This window comes from Cannabis sativa, chromosome 9, assembly GCF_029168945.1.
Source record: "Cannabis sativa cultivar Pink pepper isolate KNU-18-1 chromosome 9, ASM2916894v1, whole genome shotgun sequence".
NCBI lineage: Eukaryota > Viridiplantae > Streptophyta > Magnoliopsida > Rosales > Cannabaceae > Cannabis > Cannabis sativa.
This window is the reverse complement of record NC_083609.1, coordinates 14,403,221-14,420,468: the sequence shown is the minus strand read 5'-3', so window position 1 is coordinate 14,420,468 and position 17,248 is coordinate 14,403,221. Positions and strand designations below refer to the sequence as shown.

Genomic DNA, 17,248 nt, shown 5'->3' with positions numbered 1-17,248 from the left:
CACTTTAACAAGACTAAAATAAGCTTATACCATTTGATTGTGTGTAGTCTTGATGTAGATGAGCTTCGTAGCTTGATTTGCATGTTTTGATCTGATAACTCTTGAGTAAAGAGTTATTTGATATCACTTTAAACATGTTTTTTTTTTTTATGTAATTGTGTGTCATATTTTGTCTTTTAATTTGTGAAAGTTCCAGTGTTTTATGTTTATGTGTGTAATTTAAAGCTGTTAGTAGAAATCAATAACTTTTGTGTATAAATTGGCAAAGAAAATAGCAAGTTAGTCAAGTTGTTTATTTTTCTAAAATTCGGTGAAGTTTTTGCTGCAGCAAACAGGTCAGTAGCTGATTTGTTAAATTTCTTAAGAAAAAGATGAGCTAGCACTTCATCAAATGTGGTGGCATTTGTGGAGATGACATGTCATTCTAGGAGTGGTGGCTGGAGTAATTACTTGGAGATGCTAGATGCACGCCATGTGTAGGGTTTATGTTGGGCAAATGGTACAAAATCTAAGAGGTTCTCAAAAAGAGGCAGCCTCCATCTTCAAAAAAAAAAAAAAAAAAAAAAAGAGGGCAACACGAAAAGAAAAGGGATTCTGCCATATTTTTCTATAGAAAAAGAAAGAGTGAAAGAAGAGGAAGAAGAAGGAGAAAAGAGGAGAAGAACAACAAGATTCAACATCTACCCTTTTGGAAAACTTCTCCTCTATTGTTGTTTGTCATTTCTTTCTTTTCTCTTTTCTCTTCTCTAACTCTAGCATTCAAACTCCATGGCTGAATTTTATATTGTAATGGTGGTTATTAAGTTAGCTATGAGCTAAACTTTTTATGGTTTGAATTGTTGAAGAACCCTATGTTTTAGTTTAGTAATTTTCTTATGCAAATATTTAGTAAAAATTCTCATGTTCATTCAAGTGTGCTTTATGTTAGTTTCTTGATATTGTTTGGCCACCAATAGCTTGATATTGAGTTATATTTAATTCTGGAAAGGTTAAATGTAATGGACTTAGCTTGAATGACACAAGATCTTAATCTTATTAGATTAGATTAGAGATAACATATCCTTGTGTAACATTTGAGAGTTTTGCTTATAAATGGTATTCTTGAGCTTGATTGGCATAGGAATATGTTTGAACAGGTCCAAGAATTGATTGCATAAAATTTGAAAGATTTTTGTGCACTTTATTGGAGTTCTTGTTAACCTGAGATTTTTACTAAAGATTTACTAACGTTTTGCTGCAGCAAAACGCACAGTTTCTGCTAAACATAGGGGGATTCAATTGTTCAAACCTTTCACATTTCAAAAGCTTACTGTTGACAGAGGTTTTCGGCAACCAATAAAATATTATAAGATTATAGAGCTGTAAGAAAATCAGAGAAGGATTTTTACGTGGTTGGGGCGTTAATGAGCCTTAGTCCACGAGTCTATCGTATTTATGGATGTATTTAATACAGAGAATGTATTTGGTGGATGTTTCACCCTTATAAATACAGAGAATATTCTTGGTGAGTATTTACTCTTCTTGCTCTTATGCAGCCCAAGATTCTCGATCCCATTTAATGAGCTTTGAGGGGGTATTTATAGTATTTTTGGTGGGGTGATCCCCAGAACTATTGTACAAGTGTATCTGTAAGTGTCCATAAAGTTGGGCATTCCCAATGAATATACCATGAGTAATGCATGGTCAAATCCCTAGGTGTTGTAGGGCTTTTATGTAGAATGTCCTTATTGTCTTTTGACTGATGTGACTCTTCACAGTGTAGCCGTCGATAGACTTAAATGATCATTACTTTGTAGCTACTGGTTGGGGGTTGTGCCGTCAGACTTTATTGTGTGTAGGAGTCCCAACACGCTTCCTCCCATGCGACATTAAATGCGACTTGATTGCTCAGGGGGAACCTGACACCCTGCGGAGATGCCTTAACGTTACTTAGGCTTCCGGGAGCATATGGGGTTCCATATGCCTTCTCCGGGAGATATGTCCCGGATGCTGCTTCATTGCATAAAGACTTAGCAAATAGTTTGGATTATAAGTTGCTTGATCCACGTGTCCTTGTCTGGTTGGTCCACGTATATTGGGCAAAATCAGGGGCAACATTTACCCCCCAAGCCTTGTTTATTTGAAAAATAAAACAAGGCTTGCTCAAGTGCTTTCGGTTGACTCCTCGGTTTCCTGGCACGAGCTTTGAGCGCGTGAGGGTGTATTTAATGATGGCCTTTAATGCATCGATTCACTTTTTGCAGGGGTCGATTCGTTTCACGCCCATTGATTGATACGACGCATTAATGGTGTCAGACGGACACTCAAACGTTTCCACCGCCTTAATTACAAGTCAATCTGATCCGTTGATCTTCGAGAATTCGAATCGTGCGTTTCCCCCACCGTTCGATTGGTAGGTGATAGGGCCTGTTCCTCATGCAGTTTTGCCTATAAAAGCCACCACCTTTCCTTCATTTCGGTTACTTCCCATTTCTTGCCAACTTTGCTCAAATTTCCCAGAGAGAAAAAATTCTCAGACCAAGAAAACACTGTTGAACACTTTGCAATTTTTCCCAGTCCATCTTCGTTCACTACTGTCAATGCTTCTTATCTTCATTTGATCTACAGCAGGACCCCAAGTCTCAACACTTCACTGTAAGTTTCTTGCACCCCTTGCTTTACTGTTAATGTACATGGCATGCTTTTACTTATCTGCTCGTTTTTCCTGGGTTTTGTATTTGAAGTTTCTGGGAATGCAATCTTTTAGGTTTTTCACGTAACAGGTCTAGATTCACCATTTCTGGTGTTAGGATTATTCTTGTCACGTATTTGTTACTATTTGTTGCAAAAGACCATATGTTCTTCGTATACTGGTCGTTTAGGGCATAAGAGAGATTGCTTTCTTTCGATTTGCTGCCCCTTTTTTTTTCTCTGGTGCGCAATGTCGTCTTTTGTGAATTTATTGCACCCGACTCTTGTCCAGGAAATCCTTCTAGGGTTTCCTGTTTGACAGATGTCCGGAGGGGGCCTCTTTCCAGCGGTTAGGGGACCCCCATTCCCTTTTTCTTGGTTTAGGGTTTGGTATGGGGCCTAACTGCTGGAATCTTAATTCTTTTTACAGAATCGAAACATGTCTACTTCTGGTTCAAAGTCATCCAAGAAGAGTGGTAAGCGTCTGGCTACCCTCGAAGATGTCTCGCTGGGTCCCGTTGCCCAGGAGGGGTATAAGTCTCGGGCCACCGGATGGGAGGCGGCAGAGCTTCACTCTACTCTAACTTGCCCCCATCAACTGGAGAACATCGTGGAGGTAGCTGAAATCAAGCCTTCCACATCCGGGACGTACCACCGGCCGCCTCGTGACGCGGAGACGCCCAACAACAACTACGGCGGGGCCATGCTTCCTCTCCAGGACTACTTTGTTAATTTTTTAGTTTGTGTCGGCCTTGCGCCATACCAACGTATTCCTCAAGCATACCGCCTGCTCTCAGGCTTATTCATTTTTTACTCCGCCCGGGGATGGGGCTCTCCCAGCCCGGCGGAGATATTGTATTTTTATGAACTTTTTTCCGTCCCCAAGAAGGGGGACAAACTTAAAGACGGTTTTTACGGATTCCGGGCCCACCCTGCCAATGATGGGGTGGTCCCTTATAATAGGCAAACTCATGTTAAGGAGTATCGCCATCGTTTTTTCTTCTCCTCCGGGTTCCGAGTAGTGGAACATCCAGAGCTCCTCACGGAGTGGGTTAGGATTCCTGCTTATGAGCGGACCGCGCCTACTCAGGTCTTTCTTCGGAGAGCCCAGGCCTTCACCACTTATGACCGGGCGGACCTCGATGTCGGGGGCCTGGTTATGACGGAGAATTGCCGGAAGGCCAAGCTCATCCTGCCGCACCAATCTGTGGAGGACTCTAACCTTTCCAGGGTTATCTGTCCCAACGTGAGGGCACCTGCCGCGGAGAAGATCTTTCGAGACGAGATCATTGCCACTGCCGAGAAGAAGTACCAGGACTATCTCTACCGGAAGGCTCAGGAGAAAGCTTACTCCAAGGCTCAAGCAGCTTCCGGGAGGCCACTTTGTGTGGGGAGCCTGGTCGAGAGGAGGAGTCAGGCGATCGCTGGGAAGCCCCTTCATATTGGGGACTCGGCAAAGAGAAGGGCTCCCAAGCCAAAGCCTTCGGCTCAGGAGCCGAACACTGGGGCTCCTGGCGCCAGCACTTCCGGCTCCGGTAAGTTTCCTTTAGCAGTACATTACGTCCCTTCTGTTGGCGAATATGCCAGTCTTAGGCCTGTAGGGTTCGATGAGCGTCTTTATAGGTTTAGGATGCCCTCGACCCGGTGGGGAGACCATATGAAGGAGTTTTATTTTTCCAACTTAGGAGATTTCCTAGGTCGGTCCCGGATGGGTTCTGGTCCTCTAGAGCCCGTCCCCTTAGACCCTTCGGCTTATATTTCATCCAGCTGGTTCCGGCCTTCGGACATCTATCTCGGAGACGATGCTGCCAGCGTTAAGATTCAAAACTTTGCTAGGGCCAAATTAGAGAGTCAGGGTAGGACTAGCTTGATTGCTATATCTGAGTGTTTGTTGTTTCCCATGGATGTTCTAACACTTGCCTTCTTTCTTTTGTTGTAGCAGGCGTTTCCATGGACGCCATATTGGCCGAACTTACCGGGGTTCACACTCCTGAAGCTCCCCCTCCCTTTACTTCTTCCCAGACGACCCCCCTTTTAAAGGCTTCTTCCAGTGCTCCTCCAGACACTATTGACTTAGTGGATGAGGAGGTGCTTCCGAGAGAAGGTCAAGAAAGGCAATGGGGCTTTTCTGAGGAAGTTGAAGAAGGTCAAGAAGGGCACCGGGCTCTTCCTGAGGAAGTTGAAGAAAGTGAAGAAGAGCAAGAAGTTGCTCTGATTCGCAAACGCAAGGGCAAAATGGTTGCCCAGGAGGAGCCCAAATGGCAACGGAGAGCTTGAAAGTGCAACTTGTAGATTTTAATAATTCAAATTACCAAGTTGTCTATCTTTAGATTGATTGATTTCAAGATATGAATTACGAACATGAATTAAAAGTCAAGCAGTAAATCACACACCAATTTACAAGCTTCATCTGCACTGAGAACACATCTCAGCCGACTAGTGCTTGGGTTCCCCGAACCAGGGTAAATTCATCCACTAATTCTCAAAGGTTCATATTACAATTTCCAATTCTTTCTAAAGGAATCAAATACAACCTTACTAGCAATTAGTAATGAATTACCAACAACAATCAAGAACACTGATTGTTAACGCACAATCCCTTGTGCAGCAACTGAGCTCTTCTTCAACATGTCTTCAATTTGAAATCCCTTCAGATCTGATGATGAAGATGACACTGAACTCCCTTCAGTTTGAACTCAGCAATTCCAGATTCAGATCATTCCTCCATTGATGAACATCCTCAAGCTCCAAGATCTGACCTGTAATCACAACAACAAGAAACAAGATACGACTCTCTCTTCACACACAACCGAAATAACTGTCTGAATGATTTAATGGATAACAGCTTTACTAACAGAAACCGACTATTTATATATCCAAAAAATAAGTCCACCTGGCACTAACTAATACTTAAATGAGACTCACGTAACAGAACGTTAGTGCAGATATAACAGACTAAAAATCCAGATACGACTAGACATTGAACAGAACAAACACTGTCAAAAAATAATAACACTAACATTCTCCCCCTTGACAGGTTATGTTCAATGACTAACAAACAAAACTAAAGACCACAAAAAAATAGAGTTAATAATCCAGATATAAATGTCTTTAGGAATATAAACAAAGCCACTACAAAAGTGAAACGAATTACAAATATCTCCCCCTTCATTGAATATGATCTATGGGTTCCTGTACTGTGCCAGACTCCCTTGGGAAGGTGGTCCAGTCGACACCAAGGGTGTTGCAGAGTCAGCTGGAGGATCTAGATCAGGTTGTGCTGAACTGGTGACAGGATCAAAGGCTGAAGGCTCCCCCTGCATATGTGCATTATTTCCAGACGTGTCTGATGATGCACCAAACGAATCACGATGAAACTCAGGCAGAGAGATGTCAGGCAGAGAACCCCCAGGAAAATGGTGCAAAAGAGTGGACTTGATAGAGCGAACCATTTGATACATGGAGGCCTCAAAGGCAAGCTGACGCTTTTGATCCTTCTTATAGCGTTTGGCAAAAGATTGAAACTCAGAAAACATTTGTACCTGCCAGCTGGAATCCGAAAGCCCTTTAAACATAGGAGACTTGCCTTTACTCACTTTGGTTCCAGAGGGAGTGGTTGAAGAAGGCTTCCTATTGACCATCGAGAGAAAGCTCTTACTGAGAACCGGATTCTGAACTTGATAATCATGTGTTGTGAGAGGAGGGTGAGCATCCATAAGAACTCGTTGAACTAGACTTGGAAATGGTAGCTTGTTACGAGTGCCAGTAGTTTCTGAGGCTTCAAGTACCCGTTCAAAAATGAGCGAGGGTAGATCAATGGACACATTAGTGCCTACAACATACAAGAACTTGCCAATCTCAAGTGTAACAGCAGACAAATGAGAATTAGGAAACCAATTGTACAAGGCTACCCGATGAAGAACCCTATAGAATGGAGTCAGATGAGTGACCAGAATTTCCTGTTTGTCCCAAATATAGTCATCCCTGCTAGTTAGGACTCGACCCATCAAAGATTGATCTGGATTGAAGTGTTTCCCATATGTTGGTTTCCTGATGGACTCAACTTGCAATAAAGACGCAATAGTGGATGGACCAAAAGGAACTCTATGACCCCTAACAAAGGCACTCACACACCCTGGATGACCCTCAGCAATAACAGTTCTATCGAGATTGGCATAGAATTCTCGAATTAAGATGGGATGAGGAGCAGACAAGTTAGTGACCATGTTTACCCATTTCCTAAGTTTTAAAAACTCATGCAGTTCAGGAAAATCATCTAAAATGACCACTTGTTCGAACCAAAGCTCACGACTGCCAAACCACCGTTGATAGACAGAGGCTTTAGAGGCATCAACAAAACATTGTAATCGTTTATTCTTTGGGTCGACAGTTGATATAGGTGCATTGGGAAGTTTGGACTTTTTAGAACCTCTCGACGACCGTTTGGGAGATGACTCTGTAGAGGCAACTGGAGTGGGTTTTTTCTTGGATTTCTTTTCAGGTGGATGATACGTGGTGTCAGTTGAGGATTTTCGTTTGGGTTGAACACGTTCACTGGTTGGGGTAAGAATAGAGACCTTAGATGGAGGACGAGGAGGGCCTACAGGTTTCGAGGGAGACTGGTGACTCGACGAAGAACGAGTGACTCGTTTCGACACAGGTGGGGAAGGAGATGACAGTGAAGGTCGAACCTTTTTAGAGATAGGAGGAGCCTTACCTAGAAATGTACGAGGTTTCTGACTGACCTGAGGTGAGGGGGGAGACGGGTTCGACTCTGAACTTGGGGAATGTGCAGAACCACCAACTTCCGACTGGTAGAGGACAATGTCATGACAGGGATTAGGCAGTGCAGACTCGACTGTAGGAGCCACTGTAGGATCACCAGTCGATGCCACGGATGGAACAACCATAGCAATAGGGGTTACTGCAATGGGGTGTGATATTCTCCATGATAGAGAGGAAAAAAAATTTGAATGATGCAGAGCTTAGGGTTTCTGAGAAGAAAGTGAAGAAGTGAGACTGATCACTTTCCGTACGCCTTAAGTATAGGCACCCTGACACAATTGACCAGGCAAAAAAAATGATGATGATTTTTTTTAAAATTTGATTTTTGCCAAGGAAAAACATACGCGCCCAAATTGAATATTGGCCACCACATCATACGGCACACTAAACGAAACAAACCAACGTCATCAGACAATGAGTGTATTAAAGAAACCAGAAATGTGACAAATATACCAACAATATTTGCATTGAGCCCACACTTAGACAAAACAGAGAAAAATAAAACACTTAGAGATACTCAAATTTTAAGAAAAAATGGTATCAACTGATCAATGAATACAGTTTCTGAGTACACACGTAATGCACACCTTGAGCAACAGATCATTCCCCTTCCCCAGCCACAGTGATACTCATGAGAGCACTAAACCTTGAATCTCCATTCGTGTGTGAACAGTGATCTCATGTGGTCCAAGAAGAGTGAAAATCAGCTGGACCACTCTCTCAACTAAGCAACAACTGATAATAGAAAAATGACGATTTTTGTGTTGTTTTTTTTTTATATATGAAGCCTTTTTTTTTTTTATATATATCACTCTGGCTTTTGCTTTAGTACCCAGACATGGCTTTCACTCTTTTCCAGAGATGTAGCCGTCCTCTTTGAGTACCAAGAACTAATAGAGAAGGAGCATACTACTTATTAGAACAAGGTGTACGAGAGCTCTTCCCATTGCATCTAGAAGAGGTAGCCCTTTTGACTGGGGAAGATTCAAGTGTAGTATCAATCAAAGTAGCATAGTAGATGGGGAAGGACAGAATAACCCATTGCTGAAGAACTGTGACATACACGCATACTCATAGGCAAAATTGATTGATCAGATGACACTAAGAACAGTTTAGATTGTACAGAGACCAATACATGTTCTTAAATGAGTAAAAGTTTGAGTATCTAAAGCTTTAGTGAACAGATCTGCTAATTGATTCGTTGTGGGCACATGAGATATTGACAGCATATTTTACTCAACTAGTTCTCGGATAAAGTGGTACCTGATGTCGATGTGTTTAGTCCGAGAGTGCTGCACAGGGTTTTTAGAGATGTTTATGGCGCTTGTACTGTCACAAAAGATGGTCAGTGTGTGTTGAGGATATCCATAATCAGTAAGCATTTTTCCAGCCATATCAATTGAGTGCAGCAGCTGCCAGCTGCAATATATTCTGCTTCTGCAGTGGAAAGGGAGATGGACTACTGTTTTTTGCTATACCACGAGACTAGGTTATTCCCAATGTAAAAGCAACCCTCTGAAGTGCTTTTCCTATCATCTATACACCCTGCCCAATCAGAGTCACTATATCCTACCAAAGAGGTATTCGCATCACAACTATACCAAAGACCATAGTTAACTGTCCCAGCTAGATAGTTGAAAATTCTTTTGACTGCAGAGAGATGAGACTGTTTAGGATTAGCTTGATACCTGGCACATAAACCTACACTAAAGGATATATCAGGACGACTCGTTGTGAGATATAGTAAGCCACCTATCATACTTCTGTATAGAGTGGGGTCTACAGGGTCACCAGACTCATCTCGTGACAATTTGAATGTGGTGCCTATTGGTGTATGTGCATGCTTGACCTGAGAGAATCCAAACTTATCCAACATAGACTTGACATATTTGGACTGTGAAATGAATGTGCCATGATCTAGTTGTTTTATTTGGAGTCCTAGAAAGAAAGTAAGCTCACCTATTAAACTCATTTCAAACTCATTAGTCATTAAAGTGACAAATGTTTGGACTTCACTATCACAAGTTGAGCCAAAAATGATGTCATCAACATATATTTGGGCAACAAAAATTCCTTTGTCAATATGTTTAATGAATAGAGTGATATCTGCAGTACCTCGAGTGAAGCCATGAGAGATGAGAAATGAGGTGAGTCTATCATACCACGCACGTGGGGCCTGTTTCAGTCCATATAAGGCTTTATTGAGCTTGTACACATGGTGTGGATGATGTGGATCTTCAAACCCCTGTGGTTGTTTGACATAGACTTCCTCTTGAATTACCCCATTGAGAAACGCACTCTTGATGTCCATTTGGAAGAGTTTGATCTTCAGAAAGCATGCAATGATGAGAAGTAGGCGTATGGATTCTAATCGTGCCACTGGTGCAAACGTTTCATCAAAGTCGATCCCTTCGACCTGACTATATCCTTGAGCCACAAGTCGAGCTTTATTTCGAGTCACTGTCCCAAATTCATCAGACTTGTTTTTAAACAGCCATTTTGTCCCTATAACATTCGCACCATCTGGTCGAGGGACCATTATCCATACACTAAGTCTCTTAAAATTTCCCATATCATCCTGCATGGTAGCCAACCAAAACTCATCTAACAAAGCATCTCGGACACTTTTGGGCTCAATCTGTGACAGATAGCAGGCAAAGGCTAACAAATTCTGCAGTTTACGTCTAGTGACCATGGTATCATTCAGATTTTCTATGACAGTGGCCTGAGGATGAGCTTTCTCAACCCAGGATGGGGGTCCGTTTCTATGTACTTTGGCTTGTTGGGGTTCTTTGGTCAGGGCACTATCAACTTCATTTCCTCTTCCTGGATCACTGGCACTTGCTTGATTGTCACCTGATACGCCTGGTGCTGTATTTAGAGACTCTGTAGGTGTGTCAGGGTACACTTGAGGCTGTCTAGTGAGGACTGGTCTAGAGCCAGAGAGAACAGGAGAATCATCTTCGATCCACACTTCTTCATGTCCTTCTAAATCATCAAATTTCACATTCATTGATTCGACTACAGAGAGAGTCCTTTTGTTGAATACTCTGTAAGCCCGACTGTTGGTGGAGTACCCCAGAAATGTTCCTTCATCACTCCTGGGATCAAACTTGGCCAAGTGATCCCGATCGTTCAGAACATAACACGTACATCCGAAAATGTGCATGTGGCTCACGTTAGGAGGTCTTCCTTTCCATAGCTCATAGGCAGTTTGAGAGGTACCACTGCGAAGATGAACTCTATTGCACACGTAGCTGGCAGTATTGACCGCTTCAGCCCAAAATCGTTTTGAGATATCCTTGGCCTGCATCATGACCCGAGCTATTTCTTGTAGAGTTCTGTTTTTTCACTCAACAACTCCATTCTGGTGAGGAGTTTTTGGGGCTGAAAACTCATGAGGAATTCCCATGCCATTACAGAACTCTGAGAATATGGAATTTTTGAACTCTTTTCCATGGTCACTTCTCAGTCTAAAGACTTTTCCAACTTTAGAGTCTTTCTCAGTTTGCAGTCTCAGTATCAAGGCAGAGAATGATCCAAATGTGTCAGACTTGTCTCTAAGAAATTCAACCCAGGTAAACCGAGAGTAGTCATCCACCAAGACCATTACATATATTTTCCCACTGATACTTTCATTCTGCATTGGCCCCATTAAGTCAACATGCATTAGTTCCAACACACGAGAGGTGAGAAGTCTATTAATTGTGGGATGAGATGCCTTATGCTATTTTCCAAGCTGACAAGGACCACATACTCTCTCCTTGGAAACTTTCATGTTAGGAATTCCCCTTACACCTTGAAGCTTCACCAATCTTTGGAGATCTCTGTAGTTCAAATGTCCCAGCCTGTAGTGCCATAAGTCAGGTTTGTCCAAGAAGGACCTGTTGCACACTATGGTATTGCATACAGCATAGCATTGGTCTACAGTTCTGTTTCCTGTTAAGACAACACACCCATCAGATGAAACTAAACATTGAGTTTTAGTGAAACTTACAGAGAGATTGTCGTCACACAATTGACCGATGCTGATGAGATTTGCTTTGAGTCCTCTCACATATAGGACATTAGTCAGCTGAGCTGCTCCATTCACATTCACATCACCTCTCCCAGCAATCTGCCCTTTGTTACCATCCCCAAAAGTGACTGATCCCCCTTTTTCATCTTTGAAGTTAACTAGCAATTTCTTATTTCCAGTCATGTGACGCGAACATCCACTGTCGAAGTACCACTGACCTTCAACAAAGGCAGACAGGGATAGCTTTGCAACCAAACCAACATCAGGATTTGGTTTGGACTTTATTTTCCATTCTCGACGAGGTTTGCATCCATGTGACTTATTTGGTGGAGGGAAACTATTTGGTCGATTGATCATGGCTTTCAAGTAGTTCTGCAATTTGTAACACTTAGGACGAATGTGGCCTCTCCTATTACAGAAATGACATGTAGGAATGAAATTGTCATTCTGTAGAAGATTGTCAGCATCAGTCCTCCTTCCTTCAAACTTGAGTTTGATGGGTCCAGTTGGAACCTGTCTCCTCTCAGATGAGTCAGATTCGTTAATGGTGATTGAGGTGTCAGGTAACCCATCTTCCTTCTTTGATGAATCGACATTGGAGGGTAAAGAATGCTCAACAGACAGGTCATTCCCTTGTTTATATAGCATCTTATATCCTAAGGAAGTTCGATCACCATAGGGCTTCTGAAGCTGTAGGGTTTGATTGATAGCAGCAGTGCCTGGGGGAATGAACTGTAAAGCTTGCTTGGTTTGAATTAGATCAGCTGTGAGTTTATAGATCTCATTCTCCTTTTCATCAAGAAGTCTGTTGAGATTTTTGACAGTGTCTTCTAACTTTCCTTTTTCAGTCTCCACTTGCTCTAGAGAGTTCTTTAGGGCACGGATCTGTTTAGTCATGTACTCCCATTGTGCAAACATTTCTTCATAAGCATGTTGACGACCTGTGCTGTCTGCTTCTGATGAGGTGGAGACTGCATCATCTTCAGACTCAACTGGATTACAGCTTTGGGCCATGAATGCCAGTACCTGCTTTTCCTCATCTAATCCTTCACTGGCCGTGGAGTTCTTTTCCTCATCACTATCACTCCAAGTTGCTGCAAGGGCCTTTTTCTTTTTTATTGTGTTGGCGCACTCAGCCTGAATGTGACCATATCCATCACATTCTCTACACTTAATTCCTCGGCCCTTTTGATCAGCAGAGGCTTGTCATGGTTTGAAATTTACTCCTTTGTTTCTCTTGAGAAGATTTTCTTTGTCAGCTGGTGAATTTTTCCTGTAGTTCTTTTTCAAGAATTTTGCATAGTTTCTTGTTAACAAGGCAACCGTTTCATCTGTAATGCCATTCAAATCTTCCAGAACAGGTTTCTTGTTTTCTTGGTGAATAAGTGCAATGCTGGCATCTGACTTTTCTTTCACCACCTCCTTTTGTTTCTTGGTTTTCTTCCACCTAGACAGTGATAGCTCATAGTTTTGCAAAGACCCGATGAGTTCGTCAAGATCGAGTTCCTCAATGTTTCTCATTTCTTCGATTGAGGTAACTTTGGACATGAATCTTCTGGGGAGGACACCAAGCACCTTTCGAACCAGTTTCGAGTTAGAGTAAGTTTTCCCCAGAGCATACGATTCATTAGAGATGTCACAAAGTTTTGCATGGAATTCAGCCACAGACTCATCCTCCTCCATGGTAAGATTTTCGAAAGCCTTTGCCAAGGCACGCAGCCTTGATTTCTTGACGACATCGGGCCCTCGTTCTTAATTTTCAGCTTCTCCCATGCTTCCTTAGCAATTTCACAATTGGCTATAACCTTCAACTGGTTAGTGGAGACGGCATTAAACAAGGCATGAAGAGCCTTTGAGTTGAAATTCGCTCTTTCCATTTCAACAGTGGTCCATTGACTCATAGGTTTGCGTATAACGATTTCATTCTCCATCATCGTTGGTTTCCACCACCCTTCTTCTATGGACATCCAAACTCTTTCATCTACAACTCTCAAGAAAGCACGCATTTTGGTTTTCCAGTATCGATAATTGGCTCCTTCCAGCATTGGAGGTCTCGAGGTGGAGCCTCCTTCTCTCCACATTTCCATCCTGCACACAGAAGTGGTAAACAGACACACAAATGTTCTGTAGTTCTTTGAGAGAGAACTCAGAGGAGGTTAGTTACGACAGAATCGATCGTTAAGGTTGACTCAAGAATCAACGATCAAGAATCATACAGGAGTAGGATCTAACACAAATTTTTATAAAATTTCAAGCTCTGATACCAATTGAAAGTGCAACTTGTAGATTTTAATGATTCAAATTACCAAGTTGTCTATCTTTAGATTGATTGATTTCAAGATATGAATTACGAACATGAATTAAAAGTCAAGCAGTAAATCACACACCAATTTACAAGCTTCATCTGCACTGAGAACACATCTCAGCCGACTAGTGCTTGGGTTCCCCGAACCAGGGTAAATTCATCCACTAATTCTCAAAGGTTCATATTACCATTTCCAATTCTTTCTAAAGGAATCAAATACAACCTTACCAGCAATTAGTAATGAATTACCAACAACAATCAAGAACACTGATTGTTAACGCACAATCCCTTGTGCAGCAACTGAGCTCTTCTTCAACATGTCTTCAATCTGAAATCCCTTCAGATCTGATGATGAAGATGACACTGAACTCCCTTCAGTTTGAACTCAGCAATTCCAGATTCAGATCATTCCGCCATTGATGAACACCCTCAAGCTCCAAGATCTGACCTGTAATCACAACAACAAGAAACAAGATACGACTCTCTCTTCACACACAACCGAAATAACTGTCTGAACGATTTAATGGATAACAGCTTTACTAACAGAAACCGACTATTTATATATCCAAAAAATAAGTCCACCAGGCACCAACTAATACTTAAATGAGACTCACGTAACAGAACGTTAGTGCAGATATAACAGACTAAAAATCCAGATACGACTAGACATTGAACAGAACAAACACTGTCACAAAATAATAACACTAACAGAGCTGATACTCTGACCCACGGTCTTGATGGCGGTATCTCTCCCGAGATGGAAGAGCACACTGCCCCTCCCAATATTGTGCTGACTCCGGTTCCTGGAGATGAGGCGAGACAGGAGCTCCGAATAGCTAAACACAACTACGACATGGATGAATACTCCCGGGGGTATGCTGAGGTGGAGGCCCTGAAGAGGATCTTACGAGTTGAGATGCAAAATACTCTCAACAACCCGGAATACCAGAATCCGTGGGATTTAAATTTGGATCCCTTGTCGGATTGGTTCGGTCGTTTCCTCAGGCCCACCTTAGCTCCCTTTACCGCGGAGATGACCGGCGAGTTTGCGTCCCAGCTTACCCAGGCGGTTCGCTGCTTGTGCATCCTTGAACTCCATCTTCCAAGTCTAGGATCTCAGCCACTCCCTCACTGTGGTAAGTATTTTGTAGTTTACTTTTCTCCTTATTATTTTTTTCTTGGAGATTCTTACTTATACTTGTATTCTTTCCCAGCTTGCTGCTGAGGCCGGCCGCCTTTCCAAGAACATAATTAATCATGGCTTCCTCCTGTCCGATTTCGGGGACATGGATGAAGTTAGGAAGATCCTTCAGGACCTTACTGCTGAAAGGCGGCTTTATCAAGAGGATGTTGAGCGCCGGGAGGCCCTTGCCAAGGCCAGTGAGGAAGAGGCCAAGCGGAGGGAAGCGCAAGCAGAGGCAATGATTCGGGAGGAGGCCCTTCAAAGAGATAGGCTGGAGGCCAGGCACCAAGAGGAGCCGAGGACGGAGGGCGAAGCCACTACTAAGGCCAGGCGAGAGCTTCGGGAGGCCAGGGAAGCCTTGGATGAAATGGCTGCACAGGTGAGGTCCTTAGAGGAAACTCACCGGGAAAACTTGGAATCCAGGGCCAACCTGGCCGCGGAGCTGAAGGAGCTCAGAGACTTCAAAGACCACGCCTCAAAGAAGGCAAAAAGAGATGAGCTTATTTCTCCTGTCTCCTGCAGCCGGTGCGCTAAGCGTTTTGATGACGGCGTCTTCATGGCCTGATCTACAAACAACCAGAACATCAAGCTTACCTTCTACCCCAAACCCGAGGAGATGATCGCAAAGTTCCGGGAGAAGAAGAAAAAACTTGATGCCATGGTGGAGGCGCGCATCGGTCCTCGCCTTCCTCCTCGCATTGATTAGGCCGCTTTGAGTTTGACCCATTACAACCAGGATTTCACTCTTTTTCTCTCTTTTTTTTTTATTTACAGCTAATTTTCGTGTATTTAAGACAATATTTACATAGCTGTTTCTTTTTTTTTTAAAGAGGAGACAATATTTAAGGCCTGTCCCCGGGCCGTTTGTATATATTTTGACCTGCCCTTATGGCTAGGATTTTTATTTTTATATATGATCTTTTTTGATGCACATATCTTTCTTTTGGACCTGTCCTTTGGATCAGGATGTTTATACTTATGCTTTTCATTTTTCTTTTTTGTGCATACTCTTTTTTGACCTGCCCTTTGGGTCAGGATATTTTACTTAATTTGTTTTTTGTCCGTCCGTGTGGTATACCTTAGTACCCCCTGAGTGGCATAGAAACTTTGTTTTTAAGGCACTCAGTTTTATTTAACATGCGGAGGCTGTATACATTTAGACGGTACAAACTCTTTAAATAAAATCTAAGTTACATTTTTGGCTATTGGTAATATTTTCTGAGGTGATCGGCATTCTAGGCTCTTGGCACAATGGTTCTGTCCATCCTTTTTAGCTTGTAAGTGCCTGAACCGATTTCTTCCTCGATTTCATATGGTCCTTCCCAATTTGGTCCAAGTACCCCCACTCCGGGTTCTTGGGTGGCTGGGAAGACTCTTCTCAAGACCATATCCCCAATAGCAAATTTTCTGTTTTTAACTGTGGAGTTAAAATACTTGGTCACCTTCTTTTGATAAGCCGCCATCCGTATTTGAGACTCGTCCCGAAGTTCTTCAACTTGATCCAGATCTTCTTGAAGCAAAGCCTGATTCGTGGCTAGATCGTAAGTCGTTCTCCTGTGGGACGGGAATAACGTTTCTACCAGGACCATCGCTTCGCAACCGTACGCCATTGAAAAAGGCGAGTGGCCGGTCGTGGCTCTGGGGGTCGTCCGATAGGCCCATAACACTCTTGGCAACTCTTCGGGCCAGTTGTTTTTGCAAGCCAGCAGCTTTTTCTTTAGGGTGACCTTTAGGATTTTATTGACTGCTTCTGCTTGACCGTTTGTTTGCGGTCTGGCCACCGCGGAGAAGCTTTACACTACTCCGTGTTGGTTGCAGAAGTCAGTAAATTTTTCGCAATCTATTTGCTTTCCATTGTCAGAGACTATTTTGTGAAGAAGGCCATATCGACATACTATGTTTTTGATAACAAAGTCTAGTGCTTTTTTAGCAGTTATAGTCTTCATGGGCTCAGCCTCCGTCCATTTGGTGAAGTAGTCTACTGCTACTATTGCATACTTTACTCCTCCCTTTCCTGTTGGCAGGGACCCAATAAGATCTATTCCCTAAACCGCGAAGGGCCAGGGACTAGTCATCAGGGTGATTTCATTGGGAGGAGCTCTCGGTATGTTCGCGAACCTTTGGCACGAATCACACTTTTGGACGTAGTCTATACAATCTTTTTTCATTGTTGGCCAGAAGTATCCCTGTCTCAAAATCTTCTTTGAGAGACTGGGTCCTCCCGTATGATCTCCACAGAACCCTTCGTGGACCTCTAGCATGATTTGTCTAGCTTCAGGGTCCGATA

The 17,248-nt window shown here is 42.8% G+C and overlaps 1 protein-coding gene across 1 annotated transcript; it reads right to left on the bottom strand.

Moving 5' to 3' along the window:
* Positions 1-10,804: 10,804 nt before the first annotated feature.
* Positions 10,805-12,994, bottom strand: LOC133031254 (uncharacterized). The gene is made up of 3 exons (XM_061104714.1): positions 12,698-12,994; positions 11,213-12,610; positions 10,805-11,095 (listed from the first exon to the last, which is right to left on the bottom strand). Exons 1-3 carry the CDS (start codon positions 12,992-12,994, stop codon positions 10,805-10,807), a joined length of 1,986 nt encoding a protein of 661 aa, XP_060960697.1.
* Positions 12,995-17,248: the final 4,254 nt, after the last annotated feature.

Bases quoted from the DNA above. Each gene is read 5' to 3' on its own strand.
- LOC133031254 (XM_061104714.1), bottom strand. From the start codon at position 12,994: ATGAGAAACATTGAGGAACTCGATCTTGACGAACTCATCGGGTCTTTG. The intron at 12,611-12,697 runs GTAAATTTCAAA...GGTCACATTCAG, and splicing joins TTCTCAAGAGAAACAAAGGA to GCTGAGTGCGCCAACACAAT. The intron at 11,096-11,212 runs GTATGTGGTCCT...GGGCCAATGCAG, and splicing joins TGAAAGTTTCCAAGGAGAGA to AATGAAAGTATCAGTGGGAA.